Genomic DNA, 17,018 nt, shown 5'->3' on the forward strand with positions numbered 1-17,018 from the left:
CTCTTTACCACGTGATCAGCTGTGTCGAATCACAGTGTAAATAGGAAGTGCCAGTTATCGGCAATCCTCTACTCATGCTGACAGCGCGTGAGTAGAGGAGAGCTGATAAGCAGCTCTCCTGACAGTGGGGGTCTCCACTGATAATCAGTGCATTGATTAGCAGTGCAGTCCCATCAACGATGCCTGTCGATGCCCACCTGTGCACACCATTAATGCCAATCAGTGCCCACCAGTGGTACCAATCAGTGCCCATCAGTGATAACAATCAATGCCTATCAGTGATGTCTTTCAGTGTTCATTAGTGATGCCTGTCAGTGCCTCCTCATCAGTGCTGCCTATCAGTGCCCATCAGTGCTGCATAGCAGTGCCGCCTATCAGTGCTGCATAGCAGTGCCACCTCATCAGTGTAGCCTATCAGTACCCATCTGTACGGCATATGAGTGCCGCCTATCAGTGCCCTTCAGTGCTGCATATCAGTGCCACCTATCAGTGCCCATCAGTGCTGCATATCAGTGCCACCTATCAGTGCTGCATATCAGTGCCCTTCAGTGCTGCATATCAGTGCCCATCAGTGCTGCCTCATCAGCGCCCATCTGTGTGCTGAATATCAGTGCCGCCTATCAGTGCCCTTCAGTGCTGCATATCAGTGCCCATCTGTGCTGCCTATCAGTGCCCTTCAGTGCTCCATATTAGTGCCTCTTCATCAGTGCCGGTCAGTGAAGGAGAAAAATTACTTATTTACAAAATTTTGTAACAGAAACTAAAATTTTCGTTTCTTTTTCATTTGTTTAACAAAAAAATAAAAAACTCAAGTGTTGATTAAATGCCACTAAAAGAAAGCTCTATCTGTCTAAAAAATATGATTAAAATGTCATTTGGGTGCAGCGTTGCATGACCGCGCAATTGTCATTCAAAGTGTGACAAAGGTGAAAATCGGCCTGGGCAGGAAGGGGGTGAAAGTACAAAGTGAATTAAAAAAAATGGACTTTAATTGAAATGTAGCATAACAATCGAATAGGTGGTTGCCTAAGGATCGATTATGGATTGGAAAAGCAATTCCTCCACCATAGCAGAGACTGTAGAGTGTGAGCGGTGACCTCTGCAGCAGGTGACTCTGTTGGGGAAGCCCCATAATGACATAGATAAAGATAGAGATAGTATATTCCAGGAGACCCCCGGCCCTCAGCAGTCCTGGCAGGACCCGGGGAAGCTGCACCGTCACTGAGAAACTTCCTGCCACCCTTAGAACACAACACACTGCTCTCTCTTCAACGTGTCCAAGACAACCCGAGCAGCGTGCGTGTTAATGACCGAGCCGCGGAGAGGGCGAGCTGTGCATTTGCCAGGCCCGCATCATTAAGCAGTGCTGCACACTGATTGGACCCGCCGCGTGGTTGCTACGGGCAACTCCCGCCCGTGATAGAGAGTGTGTAGAAGAAGGTGGGGGGGGGGGTCTGAGGAAAGAAGGGGGGTGCACTGTGACGTCACGGAGAAAGTTGCACCGGGCTCGGGACTGACAGACGTACACCTCTATTACCATCCAGCAAACGCAGCGAGGGAGGTCAGATTTCCTCCCAGAAAAAAAAAAAAAAAAAAGAAGAAGCAGGAGGGGGGAAAAAAAAGGAGGCAGCGCAGCCCCCGCAATCAGCAGCAGACAGGGAGCCTGCAAAGCTGCAGCACTGCACGGACCTCAGCCCTTCCTTCCTTCCATCCTTCCCTCCATCCTTCCCTCCATCCATGGAGCATTGCATCGGAATGAGAAAATAAAAAAAAAGAAGAAGGAGGAGGAGGAAAAGCGTTCATCCCCAGGGCGGGCGGGAGCCTCTCCTCACTCACTCCTCACTCCTCACCATGGTGCAGAGCAACACGTAAAGAAGAAGAAGAGGAGGAAGAAGAAGAAGCCGCCGGACTCGGTGCACCTGACCCCCCGAGGAGCGCCCATGGGCGCCGGGCTCTAATTCATGGCCGCCGCTGTCTATTGCGCAACTCTGAGGAACAGAAAGCTGATTCATGGAGGGGGCCGCCTGACCATGCCGCTGTGTGAGCCCCGAGGAAGGCTGTGCTAAGGGCGGCCGGGGAGCCCCTTATATATATATGTGTGCTGGGGAGCCCCTTATATATATGTGTGCTGGGGAGCCTCTCATATATATGTGTGCTGGGGAGCCTCTCATATATGTGTGCCGCTGCCGGGGAGACCTTGATTTGTGCCGTTGCTGGGGAGCCCCTCATATATGTGTGCCGCTGCCGGGGAGACCTTCATGTGTGCCGGGGACCGTTCACTCGCTTTACTTTCTGCCTATTCGCTGACTTGGGAAGCGACATGCAGCTCCTGAAGGCTTTATGGGCACTAGCAGGAGCGGCCATCTGCTGTCTTCTCCTATTCCTCATCCACTCGCACTTCCTAAAAGAAGGTAAATGTCTAGCTCTGTCTGTCTGTATCTGTGTGTGTGTGCTGGGTGGGCTGCGGAGGAGGAATGCAGTGCTGAGCACTAGACACTCTGTAGCCGCAGGTGAGCTTAGGAACAGAGGATGGGGGGGGGGGGGGGGGCAGATCTATCAACTACCCCCAACAGGTCATGGCTTCAGGACCAGGTGCTTCAAATCTTCCAAAAACCAGATGGCTGCCAACTTCAGCTTGCCCACTAAAGCTTCCTAAGCTGCCAGCCATGCCCAGATAAATGCCCATCAATGGTTTTATTTGATCCAAACCCCCCCCCCCCCCCAAAAAAAAAAAAAAATGGCCTGTTGGAGAGGGGGGACTTAAGGACGGAGGCTCTGGCTTGTTTGGAATCCAGATCAATAGGTGCCCTCATCCCCCCCCCCCCCTTTTTTTTGATTCAGCAAGTTTTCAATAGATGGCACCAAAGTTCTATGGAAAGGGCAAAGAGGAGCGCTCAGAGGGCCCACCTCCGTTCTATAGAGCCCCAGCAACTCGCCCAAAGGAATTTGGGGTGGTGGATTTTTTTTTTTTCTCTGTGAAGTCTTTCTGCTGGAAATGCACAGTTCTAAAGGTTAAAGGAGTTAAATGATCTCCTCTTTATGTACATAGAGCCCAGTCTGCAGCTTGAAACGTAACCTGCATTGAGCGCCGCGTTTCTTTTCTGGGCTCCCAGTGGTAAATGTTCACGTTCGCTTACTGCCTAGTGATCATTATTATAGGTTCCAGCCTTTTCAAAGCAGCTCTACATCATAGCCAGCTCTAAAGTTATGGAGGCTCTCCCACCTCTGGTAATGCAACGTGGTCCATGGAGACCAGGCATCCAAAAACTCATGTGTAGCTCTGTCATTGATTTTTTTTTTGCTCCAGTTTGCTAATTATGTGTTTGCTTCCTATAGTAATGATAATGTTATAAGCAAGTGGTAACCCAGAGCAACCAATTAGACTTTCATTTTCATCAGTTTGGAGCAGGCTAAACATAGCTACTATTTCTCTTACACCTTTCATCCATGTAGCACAGGCTAAGAACAGCAGATGCTGTAACCCATAGCAACCAATCAAATTTTACCTCTCATTGGTTTAGAGTAGGCTTTAGATCAGCAGATGTTGTTACCCTCAGCAACCCATCAGATTTCACCTCTTATCAGTTTAAAGCAGGCTAGAACAGCAGATACTGTAACCCATAGCAACCAGATTTCACCTCTCATCAGTTTAGAGCAGGCTGAGAACAGCAGATGCTGTAACCCATAGCAACCAGTTAGATTTCACCTCTCATCAGTTAAAAGCAGACTAGAACAGCAGATGCTGTAACCTGTATCAACCAGCTAGATGTCACCTCTCATCAGTTTAGAGCAGGCTAAGATCAGCAGATGTTCTCACCTATAGCAACCAGTCAGATATCACCTCTCATCAGTTTAGAGCAGGCTAAAAACAGCAAATGCTGTAACCCATAGCAACCATTCAAATTTCACCTCATCAGTTTAGAGCAGGCTAAGGGCAGCACGTGCTGTAACCCATAGCAACCAATCAGATTTCACCTCTTATCAGTTTAGAGCAGGCTTAGAACAGCAGTTGCTGTAACCCATAGCAACCGGTTGGCGTTCACCTTTCATCAGTTTAGAGCATTAATACCTAAACTTGACAGGGCCATGGGGGTTGCCTTGGGATATACTGCACTTATTAGCATGCAATCTAGTGTTTTTGGAAGAAGAAAATCCAATATACATGTAGTGGGGTTTATTTTATTGGCTTGCTACTTGTGGTGCATCACAGTTTTTCTATAAAGACTGCTGCTACCGAGGAATGACAAAGCTCACATCTGTTGCTATAGCAGTATTTATTAGCAGGGCATATTGATGTAAGTCCGGATATTCTGGTATGTTCTGAACAAACATCAGAGGAAATTGCTCATGGCTTTATTGTCCTGTGAACGTGATTTTCTGTCACTATAGGCTCAACACACAAAGCTTTAGCGATAAGAGAAGGTTCATTATTTTAGCCATGTGGCCAATTTTGAAATCTCACTGGACCCCGCTGACAATAACTGTCACTTTTTTTGTGGTGTGTTATTTGTGGTGTGTAAATTGAATCTTATGTGTGTAGAAGAGATCACAGTGTATTGCCAAATTGAAATAAAATATATAATATCTATTTTTTTTTTTTTTGTCCGTTGGAGGAGAGTGACGTCTATGAAAATGTGTCAGTTAATGTGCTGGTGGTTAGTTAAGTGTCTGGGAAGAGAATATGATGATGAGCTGAGGAGGCTGCATACAGAGCCTTGTTGGGCTGTTCTGCTGCTTCACCATTAGACAGCGTTCCCACGCTGCACTTAACATAGGCTACTTTCACTGCCATCGACTGATCACTGCAACCTCTTTCCGGAGACTGGCTGCTCTTGTGTAGTCTTCTACTGTCTTCAGTTCACCAACAATACATTGTGAAATAAAAGCTCCCCCTTTGCATATGTGCTTCCCATTGCTTGTCTGGGGGGATGACTGTTGTGGTGCTGAAATTGCGGTCTTTGAAAAATGACAATATGCAAAGTTCTGGAGGAGAGTTTTCTTCACTGATCAGACACCATTTTAGTCTGGATTGCATCTGTTTTTCAATAGCACTTTTAGAGGACATTTGTCTGCTTACAGCTTTAACGGGAAATGTACAGTGGACTTTATGATGTGTTTAATGATTGCAGTTGTTGTTTAACACATCATGCATATGAAATTGCTTCTCCTTTAGAGTAGTATTGTCTCTATTGCTTAACACCTTAGCAGACCAAACTGAATTATGAGCTTCTCACTACAACATAAATGAGCCAGTATTATTTTGTTGTAAGGTATCATATTTGTAAATATTCATACTTTGCTTACATTTCATTAATGTAAAACCACTTATCTGATTATTAAATTTTGCAGAATGTCTGGAAATGCATGTAAATGAATACAGTAATTAAAGCCTAATGTTTTTATTCCACCAAATTACACAGTAATCCAGAACATTTACTTGGCATAAACATGTAGAGCCATGCTTTCAGATAAAGGGACGTTCTCTTCCTAGCCGGTAATTCATTGGTCTTTATGCATTACATCTCTATCTCAATAATATTAAATGCCATGCCTAAAAGAAGCAGCACATGTGTCTAGGAAGTTAAATGGCTGTCAGTGTGCAATTTTGCTTAACCCTCTACATGTTATACCCGACTTTTAGTAGGGTAAGGCCTGTATGCTTTTTTTTTTTCTTTTTGAAACACACAATCATTGAGGCTTGTTTGGTAATTAAGTTGACTGGGTGATAACATTGCTTGGGTATAAGCAGGGCATACAATCAAGGCTTGTTCTGAAATGAGTGGGAAAAAGCTGTTTAAATGCCCATTTTCATGAATATGTTTTCTTCAGGAAGTGAAGAATGGGTGACACAGGGTGCCATTTTTCCACACTTACGCTTTTGTACTGAAATACAGGTCGTCCTGTGGCTAATCAGTTCCCTTATGTCCGATCTGTCTCTCAATGTTTCAAAAAGATGAATAGAACTGTGAACTGGGGAAAGGGCATTGTAATTTATAATTGCAATTCCAAGGCTGCCTATGTTTTATAGAGAACATTGTAACATGTTTAGTCTTAAGGTTTTCTCTTAAGGCTAAATAAATAGCATGGTATACGTGCCTGAGATACAGCTGTCATTATCTTTCTCAGCATTACATCCTACCTGTAGACTTGAAATATAGTGATAATGTAAGAATAATGTCAGCCAAATACCATAGAGGATGCATTTCAGTTATATTCAAGAATAAGAATTGAAGCATCTGTAATTGAAAATACTGATGTAAATCTTCTCAATGTTCTTTTGAGCAGACGTGTACTTGTAAGATTGTGAGTTTTGCAGTGCTGCCACTGAGCAGGACATTCTCACCAGGTCCTTTGTGTTTGATGTCCCTGCCTTGAAATATCTCTATTAAATAAAAGTACTCTGGTAGCTAATGGCAGAAAATATGACACACATCTTCAAGTCCATTAGTTGTATGGCTTTGTTGTCAAATGTTTTTTTTTTTCTTTATCTAGTTTATTTTGAGCAACATGTTCAGAAGATGTTTGGAGACTATGCCGATAATTTAATTATATACCACGTGTTGTTTTGTTATTAACTTTTGTGCACTTGTCTGTATACTGCAATCATTTTGTAGCACAAAAATTGTCTTGGTTTCTGTTGTTCAAGAATTGGATTATTATGTAGAAAAAAAGCACAACACTGTTGGATGTGTCTCCTTCTGCTGCTTTATTTTTAATGAATGCTTCTTGATTAACATATGATGCGTGACTAATTATGTGTTGAAGCCTGCTTACAAGGGATACACTGCAGAAAGATCAGAACTGAGGTGTTTACTCACCAAAATAAACTCTATTGCCATTATCTTGACGTATGTTAATATATTCAAGATTTCTAAGTCTTTGTTGTATAAAGAAAGTTACATTATAAGTTAGTTTAATGGCGCATTACTCTTAACAAATATAGCAGCTGTTAGTAGCTTTTCTTTAACTAGTTGGTCCTAAGTTTTCCCCAGTTTAAACCCACTGTAAAGACGTGCCAGGTTTTTGTTTTTTTTTTGTATAATGGTATTTATTGATGTTAGCTATTTGATGACACTGCAACATTCCTATTATATTTTATAAGCTTTATAAGCTTCAGAACAGAAGGAAAGTTGGGGACAGTTTGATAAGCTGACAATGTTTTAATGCCTTACACAGCATGTTGTATTATATTAGGTAGATTTTATCATATAAAACTGGATAGATGGTATTGATCTCTATGATAGATACTACATGATAAGTACTTCCACTGAGAATGCTCAATGTCCATTTATCAACCAGGGCTGGTAGTTATTGCTTAATTCCAGTTCATTTTCAATATATGCAGCTTTGTTTTTATTTGGTTAGTTTTATGTGATATCTTTTATGTGATGCTGTGGTTACCAAAACAGTTCATATAGCAACGTAAAATGTGTTTCTGAAAGGACATAATAATCAGAAGTAATTATGTTACTTTTGAAAACATTCTGTAAATCTGATAATTGTGCAGTATTGTAGGCTGTGACTAGTTATAGACTGATTTATTAAACACCACGTGACAGCAGCTGGTATGCAAGGATTTGCACCTTTTATATACCCATCCATTATCATGTGCTGAAGTTATACAGTGTTTTTCTAATCATTCTTTCCTTAAGAAAGCATAACTAAATGTTATGGCTAAAGTGTACTTTAGCAAATTCACAGATCACTATGAAGGTTAGACTTATTTCATTTGCACTTCTATTTTCTGAAAGACTACTTTGTAAAATATGTGACTTTCAATGCTATATCTAATACGAGCATGCACATATTCTTTTAATGCTGTATTAACTCATGCTGCCATTAAAGTGGACATGGTTGCCAGCTTTGTTGTAGAAAGATGAGTTATTTTCTGATTTGTTCATTTATTCTTCTATTGCAATCACATCCTCATTAGTTACTTCTTTGCTGTTGACTGCAGTTTAATGAGAGGGCATAGCCTTTGTTTAGTGTCTGATGAGATTACATGACAGGTGTTTGATGCTCACATGTTACAGGGAAGCAATTTCACATTTACACCATCGACTATTACCATAATTGGCCATATGAATGACTTCTCAAGCCTGTAACCCAACTCCAGAATGTAAAGTGACATTGCACATTTTATTGGGAGGGTTAAGAAGGTGTTAGTTAGCTTTTAGACTGCTCTCCTGGCTGTCGATTATAATGCAGGTAGTCTTTAAAAAAATTTAAGTTAATTCGCGTACCTAGCTATTTTGACGAACTATGTCTCACTAAGAATTCTGAGAATATGTGGTCCTTCTCAGAGATATAACAAACAAACATAATGACTGGGGAAAGTGTGTGCCTGTGTGTATATATATATATATATATATATATATATATATATATATATATATAATATATACCTTGTCTGTTGTGCAGGCTATTTATAGTGTAGGTCTTTGAAGGCATGACAGTCTTTCAAATTCAAAAGACTACCAAAACCTTACTTGCAGTGTATAGGGGCTGACATTTACATTTTCCATGACATGTCACATGTACAATTCTGCCCCTCTTTCCAGTTGTAAAATTTGCAATGTTATATATGTTGATACAGATGCATTTACTCAAATTACTCTACTGGAAACTATTCTAATGTTATACAAGATTTTTTTTTTTTTTTTTTTTTTTTGTAGTACTAGGAGCATTGAATGACAATGACCATAATCTCTGTCAGTAAATTAAATTACTACAGTGTCATGATAACATGTGATCATTTTTATCTGCCTAACACTCTCCGATACAATTATAGAGGGAACTATACATCTATAACATACAGTGTAACATTTGTTTACGTATACAGTTTTTTTCAGATATATAGGTCAAATGTGCTGATAAAAGCAGGTGTAAGGCACACTGGAAGGAAAAAAACAAAAACAAAACATTTGGGTTGATCTATTAAAGCAGCAAATAGAAAAAACAAACTGGTATCACTTAGCGCAGGGAATGTTCATTCAGTTTAGCAAATAGGGTGAAGCTATGTTCATTTTGAATATCTAATCTTGTCAAGTGTATTAAAAATATACCTTGATTTTAATTCTGCATGCCTGGCTGAATTAGGTAGAGGTAGCTTGTTTTGCAAAGTGAAAATTCTTTATTCCTTTAGTAAATCAACCCCACTGTGCAAGATTGTACTGCTAGACAGGGCATGGACAATGCAGAGGCAGGAAATTCTTCTACTTTGTGTGCTGTGATGGTGGTGGGGTGTAGCCAGGGCTATGAGCACTCTTTAGGATTCGGCTGTCAAACTAACAGCCTGGCTGCACATATTATGCCAGTGCAGAGGCGCTCCAAGTGTAAGCTGCAAGGTTAGACTGTAAAGCCGGTGTCATTCAACAGTGATGACAGCCACACTCAATACATAGAGCATGAACAGCTGAGAGCCCAACCCCATCATTTTCCACAAACTGCAGATTACACCTGGAGAGCCAGGGTTCCATTTAATTTTTGTTTTACATTTTCCATTTGTGTCTGTTCGTGTGTTTATTTTTTTGGTTCTGCATTAAAGATACATAAAGCTAACAAAAAAGCCTATATATCATTTGCAAATAATTTCACAATGCTTGGTATCAGATTATGATTTTTGAGCTCTTATTTAAAAAGATAAAATGCAGTTAGTTCCCAGATGGTTATCAAAATGTTAATTAAAACTTGGATCTGTTATAGCATGCTTGTCTTTAGCTCACACTGGTGCTGGTTTTACTATGTCATAAAACCTCCAGCCTATTCAACTGTCCGTAGAGCATACAGTAAGGTGGCATTTTGCTAATGCTGGTTATACATATAGCAATTTTAGTCAATTTCATCTATATATAATCAGCTTTTATTTAAAAAAAAAACAATTAATTGAGTTAAGGAATCTTGCCACCAGTTCGGAATGTTTAATTGTTTTGATAGCAACCATTAGTGAAAGTTTGCCCTTTGCCAATTTTTCTGATTGATATCTGGTTACATTTGCTGTAAATTTCCATGTGTGGTTAGCAGGTGACCAAAGGAAAGTGGCTGTCATTTTGCCCCCTACACTGCCCTCATCACAGTATGTGCTAGTCTCAGTTTGAGAAGGAGTGTGTCGGGGGGGACACTTTGGCATCTTCTCCCTGGGTGCCAGAGAACCTTGTCCTGCCACTGCTGATAAGTCCATATATTTCATGTCTCATTAATTAATTGTACTCTGACAGTTAATTGGGCACAGTTATTTACTTAGTAAACAGTTATTTCTGTATATGTAAATGTATATAGTAAGCAGTGAACAGAAACGCAACTGTCCAGGATTTTCAGGAAATGAAAAAAAGTATGGATATATATTAGTGTAAAGGCCTGAACAGCTACCAATAAGTGTGTTTATATGTGATCTCCAGAGGGTACATTGCATTGTCACATCCATTAGGTACTAATAGGTTGATCATTTTGTGATTTTGTAATTACATCTAATTCATTTCTGTTTCCTGAACACACTATGCAAGGTCTTCCAGGAAAAATGTAATCAAGTGTCCAATATTTAGTATTGATCAGACTTACAGCAAACTTAAAGATAACAGTTTTTACATCTCCAATAGAGCATTTGCAACATTGTGTGCAACATTGTAACCTTCATTACATTAGTCAATAAATAATGCTATATTGTAAGCTGTTAATATTCACATTGAAACAGTAGAAAATCAAATTTGACCATTTTAGGACAGGCCTGGATTACAGTATTTATGCAACTTCCGCTGTTTTTAAACAATTATCTATAAGTTAACAGAGAATGTGGACTGACCTATTTGCAGCAGTGTCTCAAAGATTTAACCAAACGACAGTACAGAAGTGCAGAAGGTGATAGGTATTTATAAACTAGTTAAAGTCATACCAGACCATACAATGCAGTACATTTTAAGCTGAACTCCCAGCAAATAGCCAAATGCAGTTGAAATACATTTATAGGAATGGTTTGCCAATGAATGTGTGATTTTTTTTTCAGCCAGTCTTGTATTCTAAGAACTTCTTGAATAAAGCTCACCTAGGTCCGACGCTTCCTATCTCCCCACTACAGACTCTACCACAATGTAGTAATACAGCCTAGTCTAAGATCCACCCCAGATTTAATTGGACAGTTAAGTAGTAGCAGCATGCTGATGAAGATATCACTCTGCTCTCTCCTACTATCAGTGTTAGATGCACAGTACTATGAGGTGCAGTAGAGCATGATTGGCTAACACTAAGTTTTTTTTTAGTAGCTGTCAGTAAAATACAACTGGTGATTTCAGAGAGTCGCTAGCAGGATAATGGTGTGTTCATAGCTCCCTGGAGTTCAACATTAAGGAATTGTGTTTTACTGAAGTTTAGTTAGAGATGTGTAACACTTTTTAAAGGTTCTAGTTTAGTATTCTGTGGATGCTAATATCTGTTGTCAATAGCAACCATTGAACGTTAAACTGTTATTTCAACAGTCCAAAGTTAAAAATGAAAAGATGTGCTATGGGCAAGAAAAAAATGTCTTGTTAACATGTATTTTATACATAAAGGCCTCTAAGGGTACATGATTACATACACAATCACATATTCCATCTAAATACTGTATTTATTGGCATATAACATGCACCTTTTCACCCTGAAAATCGTGTGCATGTTATATGCCGATACTGCAATTTGGGCTGCCTAGGAGGGAACCGGGAGGGGGGTGGGACGAGCGCCATCAGATTACATACAGCGAGAATCTCCTGTTTACTCAATGGCCTCTGTAATAGGAAGTCCCTTCTCCTGGGCCGGCAATGGACCAGTGTTCTGTCTATCATAGGAGGCGGGACTTTGTATTAAAGAGGCCGCTGATTAAACAGGAGATTCTTGCTGTATGTAATCTGACAACGTTCGTCCCACCCCCCTCTCTGTCCCCTCCGAGGAAGCAGTAATCTGAGTTGAGGCTGCATATGGGCATTGATCAGGCTGCATTGCTGGGCAATGGTGAGGCTGCAGATTGGCAATGGTGAGGCTGCGTTGATGGGCACTGACTCTTATTTTGCTTCAAAGTTCTTTATTTAAAATTTACATTTTTTCCCCAAAACTTCCCTCCTAAAATGAAGGTGCGTGTTATATGCCTGTGCGTGTTTTATGCCGATAAATACGGTAGTAATTCAGGGTAATTAGACCACGCTTTTTTGTAGGATTTCATGTACTGTACTACCTTTTCTTAGTAATTACCTGCCCTTGCACCTTTTACTTCAAGTATCTGTCAGGATTTGCTGCTCCTTTTGTCTTCTATAAGAGGTCCCCTGCGTATTTACTTTCCTGGGACTCTTCCATAGGCCGCTTGCACACGGATGAACAAAACTCTGCATTTGTTTGTGGATCTGAACACAGGCGCATTGTTGTCTATGGGACCATGCATACAGCTCCGTAAAGATCTGTAATGCAGTGTATATGCAAATTTATATAGGCGTATATGTTAAGATTGAAACAGAAGAGTTTTATATGTGTATACACATATGAGAGTTTAGGCACTCGTAAATATGTATACGCAATGTCTATACAGAACAGAACTTGCGTTTTTACTGATGATCTTTCTAACAGGCTATGCCAGCAAGATCCTGCATATAAACATCAGTAAATTATAATGTCTGTGTGCAAAAAGTGTACATAAAGTGCCAGGGTGCCCACTGCGGGATTAAGGGTGTGGCTCAACAGACCAGCAATAAATAAAGGCATATACTTCATGCATATCAAGAGCTTATTTCCTACTATGGGTTTATTCATTATTATATATTATTAGAGATCTCACAAATGCAGAAGATTTTGGAGAATAGCATTCTTATCAGATGTATGTGATAAAATGTTAGTTTCCCAGAATGCTATGATTTGTGGCAAAAGTGTTTCTCATAATCACCTACAGAATGAATATGGAGAATAAACTCTTAAACAACATTGAGCTACCCCACTGAGCTGTTTATATTGAGATGGTAAACAACTCCTTTGATACCTTAGTAATCTTTCAAGTTATCCTGAAATCAAACTCTTTGCTAGTATAACAGCTGAAATGAACTTCATACTGCATAATGAGGTGCAACCCATGATCATTTGTTAAAAGGAAATCACTACCCTCTATTAGTCTGGCAAATGGGGTATAGAAATTATTTTGGCACTTTTAACTTTTGCAAGTGTTCCATTATACAGATTTTCAGATGAGGAAGATTCATCTTATTGAATACATCGGATCACCCTTGATGTTCCCTTGATATAGCGTCTTTTAATCTGCAAAGCAATTTAACTGTTTGAAACTCCAGTTCTCCTTCAGATGTCTTTTCTAACATTTATTTTAACTAGCACTACATGTTTACAGTTATTAATAATTGAAGTAGAAAGAAACTCTCACAAAAATATACCATAAGCCCCTGTTCAGATCGGTGCAACTTTTCATGCGATTTGACTGATCAAAATGGCATGACAAGTAGCACCCTATTTCTGACTATGGAACTGTTCAAATTGGTGCAACTCTGACTTGCACTGCCTTTGAAAAGGGTCCTGCGGTATTTTTGTCAATTTCATGTGTGACTTGCATTGACATCTGTATATTAAAGTGGGGTTCCACCCAAAAAACAAAAATACCTGTAAAAATTCTAAAAAAAAAACAAAAAAACATTTGGATATTTTTTTTTTTTTTATTACCTCTAAATGCCTGTTGCTAGGTGGTCCCTCGTAGTCTGCCTGTTCCTTTGCCTGGGCTGGTGACATCACTTCCCCCCAGGCACAGGAAAGGCTCCGCTCTGCTCCCTCCCTCCTGTCAATCATCTGGGACCCATTACAGGTCCCAGGTAATTGAGCGTCCAATCACGGCGCGCGGCGCCGCTCACGCATGCGCAGTGGGTGCCAGGCTGTGAAGCCACAGCTCGGCGCCCACAGTTGAAATGCCGACGAGCGGAGGGGGGGGGGACGAGCGGGGCTTCGATCCCCCGCATCGCTGGACCCAGGGACAGGTAAGTGTCCAATTAAAAGTCAGCAGCTGCAGTATTTGTAGCTGCTGACTTTTAATTTTTTTTTTATTTGACGGCCCCCCTGGGTGGAACTCCTCTTTAGGTTGCACAGATGTCAGCAAGCCGCACATAAAATCGCACTGACCGGTGGTTATGAAATCGCACTGAAGTTGCACGACTTCAAAGCCGCATTCGGTGTGGCCCGAGGCTAAGCGTAACAGGATTCCATTATTTGTTAGAAACAAATACATGTGTACCCGTGCACACCCTGTAGACTCTTTGCATGAGATTCCTATGAATTTGTGCACCCCCCAGCAGTTAATAAATATCACAATTGTACTGCGATATGGCAGATTGTGCCTTTGGGTGTTGGCAGCTGCATGTAGTCTAATTCAGCAGTGTGCAAAAACAATACTGTAGACTGTAGTCAGGGCCGCTCATCTGCAGGTAATTGCTTAATGCCCATTACATGGGAACAGCCACAAAAAACTAGGGGGGGCTGTTAGCCTCCCATTGTTTTGAATGGGGTTTCCTGCCTGCAGCTATTCGCAGGGAACCCTGCTGAGTTTTCTGTGGGCAATCGCATTCTGCCCCATTATGGAAACATGTGTAACAACATATTTGGCCTAAGCGTTTAGGTTTAGATGTACTTGAGGTATATCTGATTTACTATTACACTCCATTAAATTTGAAACACAATTTTGTGCAGATTTAGGATGATAGGGTTCAGATTAGTTTGTTACATGTGCATTTTTTTTTTCTCATGCTGTGAAATTTTTCCGCTATTAATTTCAGGAAACATTAGAGATGTAGAGTAAACTGCAACATACCTAAATAAGAAATATTAGCTATTTCCAGCACTGTATACAGTTGTGACCCTCTGCTATCACATAGTTCAAGCCATAAGCTGCTTTTGACACACATAATTACAAATGTAACCACCTTTAAAGATTTAACCCAATCTTTGCAACTGTGTTTACTTAGAGTTAAAGGGTCAAATGTAATATAACAGTTTGTACTTTAACCCCTTAATGCCTCCTCCCAGCAGCCCTTTCAGTGGGTTTTATTGCCCAGGAACCAGCGTGGCTTCTGTATCGTGTGAACACTGTGAATGGCTCTTACAGCAGTCACATGATTAGGAGCCCATCCTGCTGGCTGCCATTAAAAGTAAAAGCTGTGACAAAGAGCTGTTGGTGAATGGTGACAGCTTACTCAGTGTTCTAAGAGTGCACTCTCAGCACACATGCACCTGCCAGAATGAGCACATGTTTGCTGTGGCTTGAAAAGCATAAGATATGTATAAGGAGGAGGGGGGAGGTTGTGGGGGGCACTGTTTGCATAAGGTTTTTTACCCTAATGCAGAGAATGCATTAAAAGAGAAGTATGGAGGTTTTTTTTTTCAGAATCATACTTACCTAGGTGACTTTCCCCCGCCGACTCTAACACTGAGAACTGAGTGATCAAACACCACCAATCTCTCAGTTCTCAGGGCTCTCTGAGCAGAGAGCTGATGACTGTCAGTCACTACGGTCTGCTCATTCCCCCCGTCGCTCATTGGAGCACTGAGCTGTGGAGGCAGAGGGGGCGGGAAAGGCAGGCTCAGGCTCTCAGCAGTTCGCTAAGAGGCTGAGCCAGGTGCTGGCCCAGGCATGTGGACGATTCCTAACTTCAATGTCATGATCTTGCCTGAGCCTGGACTGGCACTGTGACTTCAGCCAAGTGCAGAAGGAACTACATTCCTGTGATCCACAGGAGAAGTACAGCCAAACAAGTTTTGGCTGTACTTCTCCTTTAAGGTAAAAAACTTTCTGCCTTTAGAACCAGTCTTTTTTTTTTTCTTCTTACTTTAAAGTGGATGTAAACCCTCACATTTACCCAGTGAAGTGAACAGCCTCAGATGATACACAGGGATGAAACAAATCCCCTTACATAAGTTTTACATGTATACCTGCTGTCTTCAGCTTTATATATTCTCTAGAAAGTTCAGATCGTGTTAGGAGATTTTCTCTTCCTTTTCAGCACTGCAGTGAAGCCTGGGCATACAGCCAAGACAGCTGATTGGAGGAAAGGCACACACCCCCTCTCCTCATAGGTAGAAACTTTCAGAGCTGATCATTGAATAGTTCAGGGCTCTGCTAATTTATTTATAGCATCCTCCCCAACACAAAACTCAGCCTGATTTTATCATATGTGACAGGGAACTTGTCAGGAGTTATCAGACTGATAATAGAAGAACGGAGCAGGAGACAGCTACAGGACATAGTGCTTTGAAGAGAGATGAGAAAACACTGCAGATATTTGTGCCTAGCTCAAATTTCATGAATCGGGTTTCCATCCACTTTAAGAGTCCAAGCTGTCCAAACAAAGCAGCAGTTAGGGGGTTGAGACAAACCATTTAACATTGACAAGGGTGCTTAAAGGAAAAAAACTGTTTGCTGTAACTGCCTATAAAGTGTTAGCTGAACTTCAGCTTCAATTTGTTAGTCATGTCCATCCTAATCTGCTGGTCTAATACAAAGCTCTCCCAAGACTGACAATATTGCTGTCCAAAGGTGTCTGCATTAAAACTTCACCCAAAATGCAGACACCCTAGGACAGGAAGCATGTTACTGGCATGATCAGCAGGTGAAATAAAAGAAAAAAACCGAATGCAGCTGCCTCATTTAAAGAGGAAGTAAACCATGATGGGTTTTACTTCCTCTTTTGTTCCCTCTAAAGTAAAAGCATAATGGGCTAGTATGCATAGTAAGCCTTATTATAGGCTTACCTGTAGGTAAAAGTGGTATGTAAGGGTTTATAACCACTTTAAGGGCTTTTAAGCTGCAATATACTACATGTTTTAAGCTGCAATATACTACATGTTTTAAGCTGCAATATACTACATGTTTGTTTTGGCGTTTAATACCGATTGAAGCCATTTGAACAGTTGTCTCTTTAAAACAATATACATAATTTTAATTAGCCAGGTGTTTAAAGTCTATTTATTTATCATGACATGTAGAGAATTAGATTCCATGATTTTACTGCTCTAAACTA

General features: G+C 40.8%; 1 protein-coding gene across 3 annotated transcripts in view; it reads left to right on the forward strand.

The window, feature by feature from the left end:
* The first annotated feature begins 1,211 nt into the window (after positions 1-1,211).
* TAFA5 (TAFA chemokine like family member 5) overlaps positions 1,212-17,018 on the forward strand; it is an 805,723-nt gene continuing 789,916 nt past the window's right edge. Inside the window, exon 1 of one of the 3 annotated variants that reach the window (XR_012242834.1) lies at positions 1,212-2,411. Coding sequence is in view for 2 of the 3 variants with exons in the window: in XM_073619719.1 (XP_073475820.1) it covers positions 2,174-2,411 (238 nt within the window). In the remaining variant the exon portion in view is untranslated. The remainder of the gene's footprint in view (positions 2,412-17,018) is intronic. The other 2 variants (XM_073619719.1, XM_073619720.1) reach the window with 2 other exon arrangements.

Source organism: Aquarana catesbeiana, linkage group LG03 (assembly GCF_042186555.1).
Source record: "Aquarana catesbeiana isolate 2022-GZ linkage group LG03, ASM4218655v1, whole genome shotgun sequence".
NCBI classification, from domain to species: Eukaryota; Metazoa; Chordata; class Amphibia; order Anura; family Ranidae; genus Aquarana; species Aquarana catesbeiana.